The sequence below is a fragment of the Acipenser ruthenus genome, chromosome 15, assembly GCF_902713425.1.
Source record: "Acipenser ruthenus chromosome 15, fAciRut3.2 maternal haplotype, whole genome shotgun sequence".
NCBI classification, from domain to species: Eukaryota; Metazoa; Chordata; class Actinopteri; order Acipenseriformes; family Acipenseridae; genus Acipenser; species Acipenser ruthenus.
The window spans coordinates 9806809-9823969 of NC_081203.1; the positions used below are offsets into that span (position 1 = coordinate 9806809).

Genomic DNA, 17161 nt, shown 5'->3' on the forward strand with positions numbered 1-17161 from the left:
ACAGAGTCTCAGTGGACATGCACACTAATAAAGTATGAAGAGCCAGGTCGGTCACGTTTTCCAAGTCCATTTTCCACTTTAAAATGCTTGCCGTTTGTGTAATGAAAGGGTCACCTTTAGGATGTACCGTTAATGCTGGGGGAGAACACTGCACACATGCAAAGGCAAACCCTTTCATTACACAAATGGCAAGCATTTTAAAGTTATACCATTGTTTGGCTTTCCATTATTTTAGGAGAAGTAACAACAAATTGAAAGAGGTGTAATTTCGAACCACTAAATCAAATGTATTTTTTTCTGAGAAAACAAAAAACAAAGCACAAAGCTCTGGTGATTTTCAACAACATTTACATTTTTCAATTTTCAAATTGTAAATGAATTATTTTTTAAAAAGAACATATTTTCATGTTTTCTGTTTCAGGAAAGTTCTAAAAATTGAATTGATAAGCGCTACACGGACTTAGTTCTTTTTTGAACTTTTTTGCCAAAAATTGTACATTTAGTAACAGATCAGTGATGCAGAGGATAAAGTGCAGAAAAGTGCTCAGTGTAAAAGAAGCAAACAAAATGCAGACTTTTCAGTCGCTCATAACATCCTCAGAGCTAACATCACTCACATGTAAATCAGTTAATTAATCATGCTGATAATTAGCAAAGCATTCACATTGGGGACTATTACTGAAAAATCTAAAGCATATATTTAAAAAACACAAAAGTCAATATTATTTTGAATATTACACAGTATAGCCATGGGAAATCTGCCATTAAATGTATTTTAAAAGCTTTAAAAATTGATTTTTCATTTTGGAAGAGATTTTAAGTTCTACAAGTCGTTTGATCAATCACATTTCCCTGTGTATCCATGTCTAAGGGATGTGGCTCGCTCATTTCCCTGTTTATCCTTGTGTCTGAGGGATGTCGCTCGCTCATTTCCCTGTTTATCCATGTGGCTCGCTCATTTCCCTGTTTATCCTTGTGTCTGAGGGATGTGGCTCGCTCATTTCCCTGTTTATCCTTGTGTCTGAGGGGTGTCGCGCGCTCATTTCCCTGTTTATCCTTGTGTCTGAGGGGTGTCGCTCGCTCATTTCCCTGTTTATCCATGTGTCTGAGGGATGTGTCTCTCTTATTTCCTTGTTTATCCTTGTGTCTGAGGGATGTGGCTCGCTCATTTACCTGTTTATCCTTGTGTCTGAGGGATGTGTCTCGCTCATTTCTTTGTTTATCCTTGTGTCTCGCTCATTTCCCTGTTTATCCTTGTGTCTGAGGGATGTCGCTCGCTCATTTCCCTGTTTATCCTTGTGTCTGAGGGGTGTCGCTCGCTCATTTCCCTGTTTATCCTTGTGTCTCGCTCATTTCCCTGTTTATCCTTGTGTCTGAGGGGTGTCGCGCGCTCATTTCCCTGTTTATCCTTGTGTCTGAGGGATGTGTCTCGCTCATTTCTTTGTTTATCCTTGTGTCTCGCTCATTTCCCTGTTTATCCTTGTGTCTGAGGGATGTCGCTCGCTCATTTCCCTGTTTATCCTTGTGTCTGAGGGGTGTCGCTCGCTCATTTCCCTGTTTATCCTTGTGTCTCGCTCATTTCCCTGTTTATCCTTGTGTCTGAGGGGTGTCGCGCGCTCATTTCCCTGTTTATCCTTGTGTCTGAGGGATGTGTCTCGCTCATTTCCCTGTTTATCCTTGTGTCTGAGGGATGTGTCTCGCTCATTTCTTTGTTTATCCTTGTGTCTCGCTCATTTCCCTGTTTATCCTTGTGTCTGAGGGATGTCGCTCGCTCATTTCCCTGTTTATCCTTGTGTCTGAGGGGTGTCGCTCGCTCATTTCCCTGTTTATCCTTGTGTCTCGCTCATTTCCCTGTTTATCCTTGTGTCTGAGGGGTGTCGCGCGCTCATTTCCCTGTTTATCCTTGTGTCTGAGGGATGTGTCTCGCTCATTTCCCTGTTTATCCTTGGGTCTGAGGGATGTGTCTCGCTCATTTCCCTGTTTATCCTTGTGTCTGAGGGGTGTCGCGCGCTCATTTCCCTGTTTATCCTTGTGTCTGAGGGATGTGTCTCGCTCATTTCCCTGTTTATCCTTGGGTCTGAGGGATGTGTCTCGCTCATTTCCCTGTTTATCCATGTATCTGAGGGATGTGGCTCGCTCATTTCCCTGTTTATCCATGTATCTGAGGGATGTGGCTCGCTCATTTCCCTGTTTATCCATGTGTCTGAGGGATGTGTCTCACTCATTTCCCTGTTTGTCCTTGTGTCTGAAGGATGTGTCTCGCTCATTTCCCTGTTTATCCATGTATCTGAGGGATGTGGCTCGCTCATTTCCCTGTTTATCCATGTGTCTGAGGGACGTGTCTCGGCTCATTTCCCTGTTTATCCATGTGTCTGATGGATGTGGCTCACTCATTTCCCTGTGTTTCTCAATATCCTGGGTATTGCAATGTGTTCACAAAACCTTAATTAGTTATTGTTGAGGAACCAGAGCTCTCAGTAGACAAGGTTCACAGATAAACTTCCTTCAGCTCAGCATTTTTTTTTTAAACATTTCTGAAGCATAGTTTTTTGGTGGTTCTCTGGATTTACAATGAGAATTTGCTGACCACCTGCAATCTTGTAAAAAGCCAGGGTGCTGCCCTTGTAGCAGTTACAGTAGCGTTTGCAGTGCACATGTAGGGAGGCACACTGCAAACTGATAGTTTTGTTCAAAACTGAACAAAGTCATTATTGTTGGAGTCCTTTGGGAACTGTGCTGCATGCAAAGTGTTACTTTAAACAAAAAGAAAAAAAACTTAAGTCTTCGATGTTTTTTTTGGTTGTTTTTGTTTTGTAGTTATTTTATTTCTTTGCTCATGGAAATATTTGTAAGCTCCCTATCACCACACATGCCACGTTTCACTCATTTTATGAACTTTTCGGTCTTAATTTTAGCAGTCTGAAAGAAATGAAAATGACAAATGACAACATTTTAATAGAATATCACAAATCTTACTCCTAATGTTTTCAAATCTCTCTCATTTGGATGATCTTACAGTACGATGATGCCCTTTAAAAAAGACCTTTTGAGTATCATGCGTGTTTAACACAAATATAATGGTACATTGATTCTATAGGACAGCTGATGGTATTGTATTCTATACTATTAAAACACCACCTACTGATGATTGAAACCATGGCAGATGCTAATACCTACTCATTCACAGCATCGTTCCACTGTCAGTTTATTGTATTTATTGATGGGATAATAAGGGTGCTGGTGTTTAGATCATTAAAATACACAATAATCTAATGCCTTTCACCTGTGGATGTGTCCGTTCAAATCCATCTCAGTAACAGATGAAAGTTTGTTGTCTCAGTTTAGTCCCTTTAGACCTCAGTCCACATCACAAGAGCAGCACCCAATCTGGCACAGTTCTCTGGGCAGGACTGGGTTGCAGGTATCAGGCCAGGAGTAATGAGCTCCTGCTTGCAGCGCTGTGGCAGGAAGCTGGAGCCAATACCATTGACCCTTGCCTTTCCATCCAATTGACAAGTACCGTTTAGACAAATCAATGAATACATATAACAAGACAATTACAAGCACCCGTTTTGCTGCTCTCTAATTTCTATTGTGTGAGTAATGCTTTGCACAATAGATTCTCCCCTCTATTGTCTAGAATAGTGATTCCCTAAACTCCAGATAGTCTGCAACAACTCCCAAAATTCGGTTATGCAGTCCCTGGAAAAAATGCTTTCTACACAGTCGTACATAGTGCTACTGCTAAGCAACACAACAGACAGCTTTAACCACGTGGTATATCATTAGAAGGTATGTATGTAGAGTCTGCATCTGTTTTCTTTTATTACGGGTGAGTTTATATATATTACAGCTCCCTTTGATGCAATACCAGGCATCGCATTCAAAGCTGCCATTAACTGAAACAGCTTTCTAATGTGAAACAAATACTAAGTAAATAAGATTTGTCTTTTTTTTAGCCAGCGTCATTGAAAAAAAAAAAATCTAGATCTAGCATTCACGTAAACGCACATCTTTCTTATCTGTGCTCATTCTACTGCTTGTTCACGTTCAGGGAAAACATTTAAAATAATCTGGATCTCCCAGCCTTTTCGCTTCACATAAAAGTAGCGCACTGCTTTGACTATTCCTAACTTGGTTGGAATGACTAAATTGGAAAAAACAAACAAACATTAAAACCAAAGTTTTAGTACTTTCCATTTTCAACAATATAAAACATGTGCTACGCAGTGTTGCCAGGGATATAGGAATATTCCTGTTACTTCCATACGTTTTTGGAGAGGTTAGCTGCATGTAGTAACAGAAGTTAATGTGAAACACAAACCAGCTATAGCTTGACTTGTGAACTGTACCGTAGTGTGAATGATGGATTTCAGCTCCATGTTATTATATTTTATGTGGAATGTTTGTTCTCTACCCCTTGCGCTCAATTCACAGCAAGTTTTTTCATAAAATCCAAAAGCCGGTGCGTTGACTTCACAACAATAAACTGTATCTCCCTCACATCGGATGTCCGCACTCATCAAAGAAGCAAGCTAAAAAAATTATTACTTCATATTATTTTATTTTCGAGGTTAAAAACAAAAAATGAAGATGTTTCCTGTTTGGTCAAAACATGTTAATTTTTTGTGTTTTTAACCTCGAAAATAAAATAATACGAAGTAATAATTATTTGAACATCTGATGTGAGGGAGATATATTATATTTTATTCAGCCAGGTTTAATATCTCACAAGACTATATGCCAAAAGGAAATTCTATTAATACTACTTCTGGAAATAATGTGTACAGTATGTTCTTGTTGCTGTCAAAATGCTATAAATCCTATTGACTGTGTGCCACCAATCCCATTTAATTTACACATCACAGCCCACCAGAAGTGGTGTGTAACATCCTGTACACTCTCCAATCATTTTTTAATTTTTCAAATTGCTTCCCACCCACCTTGTCTTTGTTGGTGAGTAATTCATTGCGTTAGAAATGGACAGATTAATTTGCTGTATATGGTAATTGTTGCGTGGACCAACACTGGCATTTACATTTACTATAGCTATTTATCTACAAAGCATTCAGAATGTGAAAAAAATAACATTTTTAAACAAAAGAAACAGGAACTTTGCCATCAGCAAGATTCAATACGCAAAATGACAACATTCCTTCCTGACCTGGTAGTGAAGATTCAAGCACACACCTAAACATGAGTTTCAAAAGGCTGATGTGAAAAAATGCAAGGCAAGTGGTCTGTGGGCAAAATCCAAACAGCAAGGTGGTTCTACACTGAAAAAGGCTGGGAACCCCTGATCTAGAACATATAAATCAGCACTGAACAGGTTCAACACAGGTTGATTTGCCACCATTTTATGAATTGCTTACAACAAATATAAATGATAGTTTTGAGAACTACAATTTCAACAAGAATAAAAAGGTATTTTAGTTTTTATCTTTAAATATATCATGCTTTCTTACAAAGCACTCACAATACATCTCTTTCAAAAGCTTACTTCATATACGTTTAATGGAAATCGTTTTTATCCTATAAAGTGTAACAAAAACTCAGTTCTTTAATAAGCTGTTTGAAAACAAGAAAAGAAAAAAGTTATTAACTGGTAAAATCAACAGCAGTGTTATTCACCTTGGTTCATATCCCAATGTGTTAATGTTCCCTGTTCAGATCCAGTCTGAAATCCGCTCACTGTTTCGCTGAGTGGGTTTCAAGTGTGTGAACAGAGGTTGTCATGGTAAATTTATTAAGAAAGGCCAGGCAAAGATCACACCTTTCAGTCCGAGCTAAGTGGCTATTAAAATTAATGAGAGAAAAACACAAAACAAAACACAAAGAACAAATTTACTAAAGTGCCCTCATTCACATAAAACATGCTGTTTTGCCAAGTGTCTCCAAAACAGCTGTGCCAAACCTACCGTCTGCTGCTCCCGCTGCATTGAAAGCTCCTTTCTTCACACTCTTTAATTGGACGAGGCTGATACTTTCATCTGGTGCACCAGAGTTCACAGCTCATTTTTTAAACATGTGTAATAGCTCTTTGGGTGCAATGAGCTGTAAAATGAAGCCGCTCGCTCACACCCCTTATTTAAGAACAGGGAAGACTCAAACGTCCGAGCCGCCACATTCACTGTAACATCCAAGCGTTAAAGGATTTCTCTTAAAATCTTCAGCTTGGTGTGCTACATACAAAAGGCAACAAGTGTTCATCAAACACTGGTGTTAGTTGTAAGATCATATATTACACATGCTGGGCTTTTTGTAATTTACAATAATCTCACATCTGAGCTTTTACTTGTTTAGTTTAGGTGTACATGGAAGTCACACTTTATTTAAGGCAATTAAATAAGGTGGGTGTATAAGGTTTGCGTTGCACTTAACTGATCTTCACTAAACCGTTGCATGGGTCTAAAGATTTGTAAATAATATGATTGTGTAAGGAGTGGTCACATTTCCCTCCCTCTTTTCAGCTCTAGCAATGTTTCCAATTATATTTTGCTTTTTTGTTTTATTTTAATGCAGATATCAGAATTATTTAAAAATAAAACATTATTAGAAGTTGCAGTTGTTCCCTGCTGTCTAATAATTCCATCATGTGATTGATGTCAGAATTAGTCCAATGGCGTAACGACAGTGTGATCATGTAAAAGCACAGGAATCGTTTAGATACCAGGAAGCAGCAACTTGACTTTAATCAAAAACGTGTTGGAAAAAGCTTGTAAGAATCCCAGGTCTTCTTCAGCACCATTGATTGGGCTTTGATTATGTGGCTTATGGTTATAAGAGATAAGAACATTGATTTTAAAGCCTTGGTTAACTTAGCTGGAAATCATGTATTTCCATGATTGGAGTAAGTTTGAAACAATTCAGTTAACAACTTTAATTGAATCTGATTAAGGAACTCCTGCGATATCTTCATATAGTAGGTCTTTTCAAGGGGGCCCTGGTAAGTGTATTGCAGCAATCTGAAACACTCCTTAGTTTTCTATGTTTCTGTTACCATGCTACCATGCTGATCTGTGCTGTGACATGCTTTACTACCGTAAAACTTCAAGTAAACGCCCCAGCGTTTATTTACAATATTTGACAGTAGCCCCCGGCGGCAACTATTTGAGACTCTGCGTTTATTATGTAAGATCACTAACATCTGCAAATACTTCAGATGCAATCATGAAAAAGCAATATAGAAACAACATAAGTAAATTACAACATTCCAGCAACGTCGTTAAGGGTTGTGTCAGTGGGTAATAACAGTTTGTATTGTAATAATAATAAAAACAGTAAAATCCACTAAAGACAGCCCTGTAAATATTGGAACACAAGCGTATATTAAGGTAGGCTTGCAGCACCTTAATATTACATATTATATTTATTGCTCAAAACGTGTACATTGTAAGCATGGACAATCGATGAAAAATTAACCAGCATGAAATACTGTATTAATACGAAAAATAAGTTCATGTTGGCCCACAACACACTAAAAAATGCTTCAAACTGTTTAAAGATTAACAATAAAATCAATACAAGAACCAGTTATGTCACAAAATCAAAGCAAAAGCGACTAATTTGTTTTTATAACATGTACATTGATAAATAAGAATGCTGGAAAAGGAGCAAAATACGAATATTCATTGCAAGACTCAAATGCACTAAATACTGTTTATACAAAATTAAAAAAAAAATTTAAAAAAAAAAACACGTACAAATATACTAAAAGGCAACCTTGTTAATATCAGAAAACAAGTTTGTATTTTTCAGGAAGCTCAAAAAAGCTTCACAACTGGTTTTAAAATGAATAACATCATTTAAAAAAACCTGATATGTGTACATTTTAAAATATATTAAGGTCTCTTCATCGCTGTTGAAAAACAAATTGGTAAGCTCGCTGTACAGCCATGTGTGTGTATTGACTGGAACATTCAGTGTGACGCGCATTATATTATTATTCATAACCTGGCGTTTAAAAGAGACCTGGTGTCTATTTGCCATATTTCCCAGCAGCCCCGGCGCTTATTAGAGACCGGCGATTATTTTAAGATTTACAGTATATATGTTGCTTTGAAGACACTGATAAGAGATTAAACATTTGTTGTATGATTTGCTATGCTTTTACCACAGTAATCTTTTACAATCTTGCAAACTGCACTTGCATACATTGCAGTCGTGTTATCTGTCAGCTGTGTGTATACACAGTTTGTAAGACTCTCAATTAATCAATGCAATACACACCTGTTGTTCATTGATCTCAAAATATGAACTCAAATTAAAGACATTGGGGTCAGTTTTAATGTGCAGGGTGTAAATCCTGCTGCTCTTTAACTCTAGCAGTGGTTATTAGAGCCGCTTATTAACACTGCTACCTGTAAAGAAATATAGTGGAATTAGTTTTGTGAAAAAATCTGGTTTATAAATTTTAGTGCAAGGTTATTAAGATCATAGAGAGTCATGTCAGGTGATTATATAGGAAAGAAATAGAAGGTCTGGAGCTGTTAGCTGTCACTAAAGGAAAGGAAAACGTCCCCAAAAACATCTATTTAGTGATCCAAAGTGGCTGGTCACTGATTGGGGAAGATAAGGGCTGGGGAGGAATTTTAAAACTGTGTATTATATTATTATTATTATTATTATTATTTGGCAGATGCCTTTATCCAGGGTACTACAAGGTATATGGTGGTACATTGGGTTCTCTAAAAACAGAGTTGAGTAAAATCAGAAGGCCAGAAATGTGGGATTCATGCTTGATTCAGATTTATGTCTTGAGGCTCATATCCGTAATGTCACCAAAGTGTCTTTTTATAATCAATATTGCTAAGATTAGATCTTGTCTTTCATTGCCTGATTCTGAGAAGCTAATTCATGCGTTTGTCTCATCTAGACTCGATTACTGCATTGCTGTTTTTGCTGGGTTACCAGACCATGCCTTTTCACAGTTACAGCTTGTTCAAAATGCAGCGCCGCGAGTGCTTAGTAAAAAAAAAAAAAGAAAAGTGACCACCTAACCCCTGTGCTGGCTTCTCTACACTGGCTTCCAGTACAATTTACAGTTGATTACAGATCCTACTTCTGACTTACAAAACACCTCATGGCACCTGATTATCTAAATGAGTCCTTTTAGATAATTTTACTTTTTTCATGTTCATGTTTAACTGTTTTAATTTATTTGATTGTATTTTTTGTTTTTATTGAAAGGTGATATATAAATAAATAAACATACTTACTAAACTTACACCTTTAAGATGGACTAAGGATTGCTAACCAACATGTCAACTTCCAGTCGATTTCCATATGGATTTGTTGTGGACAAAAACTATAGTCTTTCAGAAACAGACAAACTGCAAAGTGCTTTTACAATCTCTGCAGAAATGGCTTTGTAGAAATGTGCTGAGGTATAGAGAAAGATAGAGCGGGTACCAACAAAAATACATGAGAAATATAGAGCAAGTACCAACAAAAATACATGAGAAATATAGAGCAAGTACCAACAAAAATACATGAGAAATATAGAGCAGGGTACCAACAAAAATACATGAGGAATATAGAGCGGGTACCAACAAAAATACATGAGGAATATAGAGCAGGGTACCAACAAAAATACATGAGAAATATAGAGTAAGTACCAACCAAAATACATGAGAAATATAGAGTGGGTACCAACAAAAATACATGAGAAATATAGAGCAGGGTACCAACAAAAATACATGAGAAATATAGAGTAAGTACCAACAAAAATACATGAGAAATATAGAGCAGGGTACCAACAAAAATACATGAGGAATATAGAGCGGGTACCAACAAAAATACATGAGGAATATAGAGCGGGTACCAAAAAAAATACATGAGGAATATAGAGCGGGTACCAACAAAAATACATGAGGAATATAGAGCAGGGTACCAACAAAAATACATGAGAAATATAGAGCAGAGTACCAACAAAAATACATGAGGAATATAGAGCGGGTACCAAAAGAATACATGAGGAATATAGAGCAGGGTACCAACAAAAATACATGAGAAATATAGAGCAGAGTACCAACAAAAATACATGAGAAATATAGAGCAGGGTACCAACAAAAATACATGAGGAATATAGAGCGGGTACCAACAAAAATACATGAGAAATATAGAGCAGGGTACCAACAAAAATACATGAGAAATATAGAGTAAGTACCAACAAAAATACATGAGAAATATAGAGCAGGGTACCAACAAAAATACATGAGGAATATAGAGCGGGTACCAACAAAAATACATGAGGAATATAGAGCGGGTACCAACAAAAATACATGAGAAAGATAGAGCGGGTACCAAAAGAATACATGAGAAATATAGAGCAGAGTACCAACAAAAATACATGAGAAATATAGAGCAGGGTACCAACAAAAATACATGAGAAATATAGAGCAGGGTACCAACAAAAATACATGAGAAATATAGAGCAGGGTACCAACAAAAATACATGAGAAATATAGAGCGGGTACCAACAAAAATACATGAGAAATATAGAGCAGGGTACCAACAAAAATACATGAGGAATATAGAGCAGGGTACCAACAAAAATACATGAGAAATATAGAGCGGGTACCAACAAAAATACATGAGAAATATAGAGCAGGGTACCAACAAAAATACATGAGGAATATAGAGCGGGTACCAACAAAAATACATGAGGAATATAGAGCAGGGTACCAACAAAAATACATGAGAAATATAGAGTAAGTACCAACAAAAATACATGAGAAATATAGAGCAGGGTACCAACAAAAATACATGAGAAATATAGAGTAAGTACCAACAAAAATACATGAGAAATATAGAGCGGGTACCAACAAAAATACATTAGAAATATAGAGCAGGGTACCAACAAAAATACATGAGAAATATAGAGCAGGGTACCAACAAAAATACATGAGGAATATAGAGCAGAGTACCAACAAAAATACATGAGGAATATAGAGCAGGGTACCAACAAAAATACATGAGAAATATAGAGCAGGGTACCAACAAAAATACATGAGAAATATAGAGCAGGGTACCAACAAAAATACATGAGGAATATAGAGCGGGTACCAACAAAAATACATGAGGAATATAGAGCAGGGTACCAACAAAAATACATGAGAAATATAGAGCAGGGTACCAACAAAAATACATGAGAAATATAGAGCAGGGTACCAACAAAAATACATGAGGAATATAGAGCGGGTACCAACAAAAATACATGAGGAATATAGAGCAGGGTACCAACAAAAATACATGAGAAATATAGAGCGGGTACCAACAAAAATACATGAGAAATATAGAGCAGGGTACCAACAAAAATACATGAGAAATATAGAGCGGGTACCAACAAAAATACATGAGAAATATAGAGCAGGGTACCAACAAAAATACATGAGAAATATAGAGTAAGTACCAACAAAAATACATGAGAAATATAGAGCGGGTACCAACAAAAATACATGAGAAATATAGAGCAGGGTACCAACAAAAATACATGAGAAATATAGAGCAGGGTACCAACAAAAATACATGAGAAATATAGAGCGGGTACCAACAAAAATACATGAGAAATATAGAGCAGAGTACCAACAAAAATACATTAGAAATATAGAGCAGAGTACCAACAAAAATACATGAGAAATACAGAGCGGGTACCAACAAAAATACATGAGGAATATAGAGCGGGTACCAAAAGAATACATGAGGAATATAGAGCGGGTACCAAAAGAATACATGAGAAATATAGAGCAGAGTACCAACAAGAATACATGAGAAATATAGAGCAGAGTACCAACAAGAATACATGAGAAATATAGAGCAGAGTACCAACAAAAATACATGAGAAATATAGAGCAGGGTACCAACAAAAATACATGAGAAATATAGAGCAGAGTACCAACAAAAATACATGAGAAATATAGAGCAGAGTACCAACAAAAATACATGAGAAACATAGAGCAGAGTACCAACAAAAATACATGAGAAATATAGAGCAGGGTACCAACAAAAATACATGAGAAATATAGAGCGGGTACCAACAAAAATACATGAGAAATATAGAGCGGGTACCAACAAAAATACATGAGAAATATAGAGCAGGGTACCAACAAAAATACATGAGAAATATAGAGGAGGTACCAAAATAAATACAATCCAGGAAGTCTATTCAGTCATTATCAAGTAATAGTGGGAGGCTGATGAAGATTGTAAAAAGAAAATAAAAAACACAATATCTCTTCAGCTGCCAAGAGAACGAAGCAAATGTTTGTCTAACTATCAGAACTTCACAATGCTGTATTCAGCGTCAATAATGAAAAACACATCAGGCAAGGGGCTGAGAGCTCAGATTAGAAAGGAGAGCAGAGTGAAATGCGTGCTTTGTTAGCTTTGTTTAACGCGCCATTTCTCCAGTGCAAAAGGAAGCTGCAGATCGTGTCTTTTGTGTGGTTCTTAAACAGTGTCTGTGTATTTCAGATATTTTCAATCATATAGAAGGTTTTGGTTTTTGTCTCCTCTCAAATTGACTTTTGCAATTCCTTGTTTGCTTCTTTCAGCTTACATTTCTATTACCCTGTGTCAAATCTAACCAACACTTCTACGCAAGCCAAATGCTGTGGGCTTCCAGTAGCCTTTACACTTTAAAATCATACTCTTAACTTTTAGGATTATTCATATTTCTGTGATCTGATCCTTTAAAATATTACAAAGTAAGTAAATATCAATTAGCACAAACCCTTTAAGATGTATCTGTGACACCTGCTTTAATATGTTGATTGTTGTGGACTGGCTGGTACAGTGTGGCTCAGTCTGAGAGAGCGAGAGGTTAATAAAGCATTGCTATGTACAGTGCTGCTCAGTCTGAGAGCGAGAGGTTAATAAAGCATTGCTATGTACAGTGCGGCTCAGTCTGAGAGAGCGAGAGGTTAATAAAGCATTGCTATGTACAGTGCGGCTCAGTCTGAGAGAGCGAGAGGTTAATAAAGCATTGCTATGTACAGTGCTGCTCAGTCAGAGCGAGAGGTTAATAAAGCATTGCTATGTACAGTGCTGCTCAGTCTGAGAGAGCGAGAGGTTAATAAAGCATTGCTATGTACAGTGCTGCTCAATCTGAGAGAGCGAGAGGTTAATAAAGCATTGCTATGTACAGTGCGGCTCAGTCTGAGAGCGAGAGGTTAATAAAGCATTGCTATGTACAGTGCGGCTCAGTCTGAGAGAGCGAGGTTAATAAAGCATTGCTATGTACAGTGCTGCTCAGTCTGAGAGAGTGAGAGGTTAATAACGCATTGCTATGTACAGTGCTGCTCAGTCTGAGAGAGCGAGAGGTTAATAAAGCATTGCTATGTACAGTGTGGCTCAGTCTGAGAGAGCGAGAGGTTAATAAAGCATTGCTATGTACAGTGCTGCTCAGTCTGAGAGAGCGAGAGGTTAATAAAGCATTGCTATGTACAGTGCTGCTCAATCTGAGAGAGCGAGAGGTTAATAAAGCATTGCTATATACAGTGCGGCTCAGTCTGAGAGCGAGAGGTTAATAAAGCATTGCTATGTACAGTGCGGCTCAGTCTGAGAGAGCGAGGTTAATAAAGCATTGCTATGTACAGTGCTGCTCAGTCTGAGAGAGCGAGAGGTTAATAAAGCATTGCTATGTACAGTGCTGCTCAGTCTGAGAGAGCGAGAGGTTAATAAAGCATTGCTATGTACAGTGTGGCTCAGTCTGAGAGAGCGAGAGGTTAATAAAGCATTGCTATATACAGTGCGGCTCAGTCTGAGAGCGAGAGGTTAATAAAGCATTGCTATGTACAGTGCTGCTCAGTCTGAGAGAGCGAGAGGTTAATAAAGCATTGCTATGTACAGTGTGGCTCAGTCTGAGAGAGCGAGAGGTTAATAAAGCATTGCTATGATACTGCTCTGCAGTATGGACAGGGGAGAAGGGTCAAATGACTGCTGTACTGTAACTTGTTTGGTTTAGGTTTATGTGCAACATGCATGCTGTATGAAACTGGGAAATTTGCTGGACTGTGTAGTTCGGAATAATGTTAGTTAATGTTACATGAATAGTGTTTGAATCCCAGTGGTTGTACTGGGGGTCACTGTAAAGCCACCCTTGCTCCTCCACCCAAGGAAAAGACAGAAATCCTGTGTGATTCATTGGAAGGAAATGTCAAATACTGTACTGGTATGTTCATTGATTCAGAGAAGTAACCTGGAGTCTTATCAATCGATCAAAACGGTGGTGGATCAGGTAAAATGCAGGTGAAGGATTTTCAGTTTCTGTTCATTCAGACCAAGGTGTATATGTGATGGTTGAGTGATTTTGTATTTTCCCGCAGGTAGGAGATCAAATGAAGCTGCTGCATAACTGCTGGAGTGAGCTGCTAGTGCTGGACCACATCTTCAGACAAGTGCAGCACGGCAAGGAAAGCAGTATTCTCCTTGTGACAGGCCAAGAGGTAAGAAGAGCAGCCTCGTCAGTCAGGACCACGCTTACTCTTTAAACAACGTTTTTTATTAGAAATTAAAAACAGTTGACATAAGCATGTATCACAACATTTTGACATGCTTGGTTTTGGTGAGAGTTCAACAGCCAACCCCCATGGTGAGTCCGGTCATGAGGTTTGAGAGAAAGTAAACTCAAAAGCACAACCTGCTAAGAGGTATCATGTGGCCTGGCTTGAACACCACCACCTTTTTACCTCTACATTATTTCCTGGTTTCAGGTTAGAATGGCTAGTAATAGTTTTCTAATATACAATAATCCAAGAAAAATGATTGCATTGATTTTGACGCATCTTGACTTTTGCGGTACCGTGTTTGGTAACAAAGCCATTACCAGATCCTGAGTATTTACAGCCTGAAATAATATGGTAGGCCTGAGTTAATTATAAAATGGAATCCTTGGGTAAGTAACTTAAGCCAGCCTAAGGTAACTCATTTCATGGTTTCAGAGTCTTGTACTGGAAAATAAGTTAAAATGGACACATCTAAGCTGAGTTAAACAAGTTAAGGGAAGCTCCTTTGTATTCTGTTAATATCTAAAGTCACAGACAAAAGTATTGGCACCCTACACTTATTATACCATATTTCAAGGTAATAGATTAAAGACAAGCATTTAGTAAACTTTAACCACTTTTTAATAAAACAAAAAACAAAATACACAATTTCTAGAACTTTTATCTTTGCTTTCTTTGGGTCATTGTCATATTGCAGTGGTATTCAACTCTGGTCCTCGAGATCTAATCCAATCCAGGTTTTTACTCCAAGCAGGTTCTAATGTAGTTAATTGAAGCTGCTAAGAGGCAATTAACTAATTTAGGACCTGGTTGGAATAAAGACCAGGACTGGAATAGATCTTGAGGGCCAGAGTACCACTGTCGTATTGGAAGATAAACTGTCGGCCAATCAGCCTACGAGCAGATGGTATCATTGTACTTTGTAGAATGTTTTGATCCATGGCTGCATTCATTCGATCTTCAATCACATCAATGTCTCCAGTCCCTGAACTGCTAAAACATCCCATGTCATGATCAAACCACCTCCATGTTTAATTGCATGTGCAAGGTTTTCTTCATTGAAGGCTTTCACTTTTTTCTGTTTTGGGGGTGAAATTCCTGTTCATATTTCGTGGCAAATTTTAGACAGTTTGCTTTATGAATTTTCTTTAAAAGCAGTTTGCAGCGAGGTCTAAGTACTTACAACTCTTCTGTGTTCAGGTGTGTAACAAACCAATGCTCCCAATACTGGTTACAGTGCAGAGGGCAGGTGCAGCCGTCTAAACTACAGACTCACTGGATTTTGTATGGGTATGTGAACCTGGTACAGTGAGAGCTGCCACCAGCTTTGATAACCAGGAAGGTGTGGTAATAAGTCCATAAACAGAGCTATACATGAAAAATGGGGTGGAAGAAAATAGGCACTCCAGAGAGCAGCTGAAAAATAGCCATTTATTTAATCAATTAAAGAACATGCATACACATACACACACCCTGTGCAGGGCATATGAGGGGCAGCCCCAGGTACCCCTGCAGCAGCCGGCCCAGACCAAATGTGTATGTTCAAAAAGGGACAGACTAAAACAAAGAATATTATACATGAATAAAATAAATCAATAACACAAACAAACTTGCATTAAAGTGCCGCACAGGGTAATTCAAAATAAATATAAAGAATCCCAAATCTCTATTAAATAATCATCCAAAGTAAAATAGGCAGGGACCACAATTAGTCTGTGCCAACTGCCCCTAAAGAACCCCAGAGGAGCCCACACACACCCACCCCAGTTTAAAAGCAAACCCCCTTTCCTAAACATCCAAACAAACATTAAAAGAATACAAGAAAAGTAATGACTGGCAACGATTACAATGAATTCAATAAGACCAATACAAAGCACTGTATAACTTTTCAATAGATTCAAATACACCAGTCTTGTAATAAAAGTTCCTATAAATAAGGCCAAATAAAACAGTGAGGAGAGGAGTAGAATCTAAAACAGGCAAGGGGGAGGAACCCCTTTCTCTTGCCCATGTGAGTCAAATTCAGAAAAGTCACTGACCGTTTCAATTTACCAATAGTTCCCACAGCCTGGCTCTTCGCTCAGCGACCAGCAACCTCACGTCACTGCTGAAGAAGTCAAGTAACTCTGCACTGTTCATAACCTCGGTCTCACTGTCCCTCAGGCAGAAAGTGCTGCTGGCTCCCACTCTGGAGTTCTACAATCCTGCACCGACTCACAGCACCCGCACGCAAATGAGCTCGCTCCTCTCCGTTCCTCTCGCTCCTCTCAGTTCCTCTCGCTCCTCTCCGTTCCTCTCGCTCCTCTCCGTTCCTCTCGCTCCTCTCCGTTCCTCTCCGTTCCTCTCGCTCCTCTCCGTTCCTCTCGCTCCTCTCCGTTCCTCTCGCTCCTCTCCGTTCCTCTCCGTTCCTTGTTTCACTTCACTGCAGCTGCTTTAAGTAGCTGCCTCAGTGGCAATTGCCTCATTGCATTCCACGTGCATATTAATGAGCTCAGTTTAGAAGAGGGGGGAAGCCTCTAACAATCAATAAACCTATTAGTCTTTACAGGTGCCTTTGTACAGTTCTTTTGTGCTGCTTGGATGATTCTCCTACCTGCTGTATGTGTAATTTTCCTTGGACTCTTCTTTCAAGCATTTCAGTTTAATTTGTTCTG

At 38.3% G+C, this 17161-nt stretch overlaps 1 protein-coding gene across 2 annotated transcripts in view; it reads left to right on the top strand.

Moving 5' to 3' along the window:
• The window catches only part of LOC117422607 (nuclear receptor subfamily 5 group A member 2-like), a 71388-nt gene that overhangs the window by 23990 nt on the left and 30237 nt on the right, over window positions 1-17161 (top strand). For both annotated transcript variants that reach the window (XM_058987156.1, XM_058987155.1), the window contains exon 5: window positions 14328-14447. In XM_058987156.1, the coding sequence (XP_058843139.1) occupies window positions 14328-14447 (120 nt within the window). The remainder of the gene's footprint in view (window positions 1-14327; window positions 14448-17161) is intronic.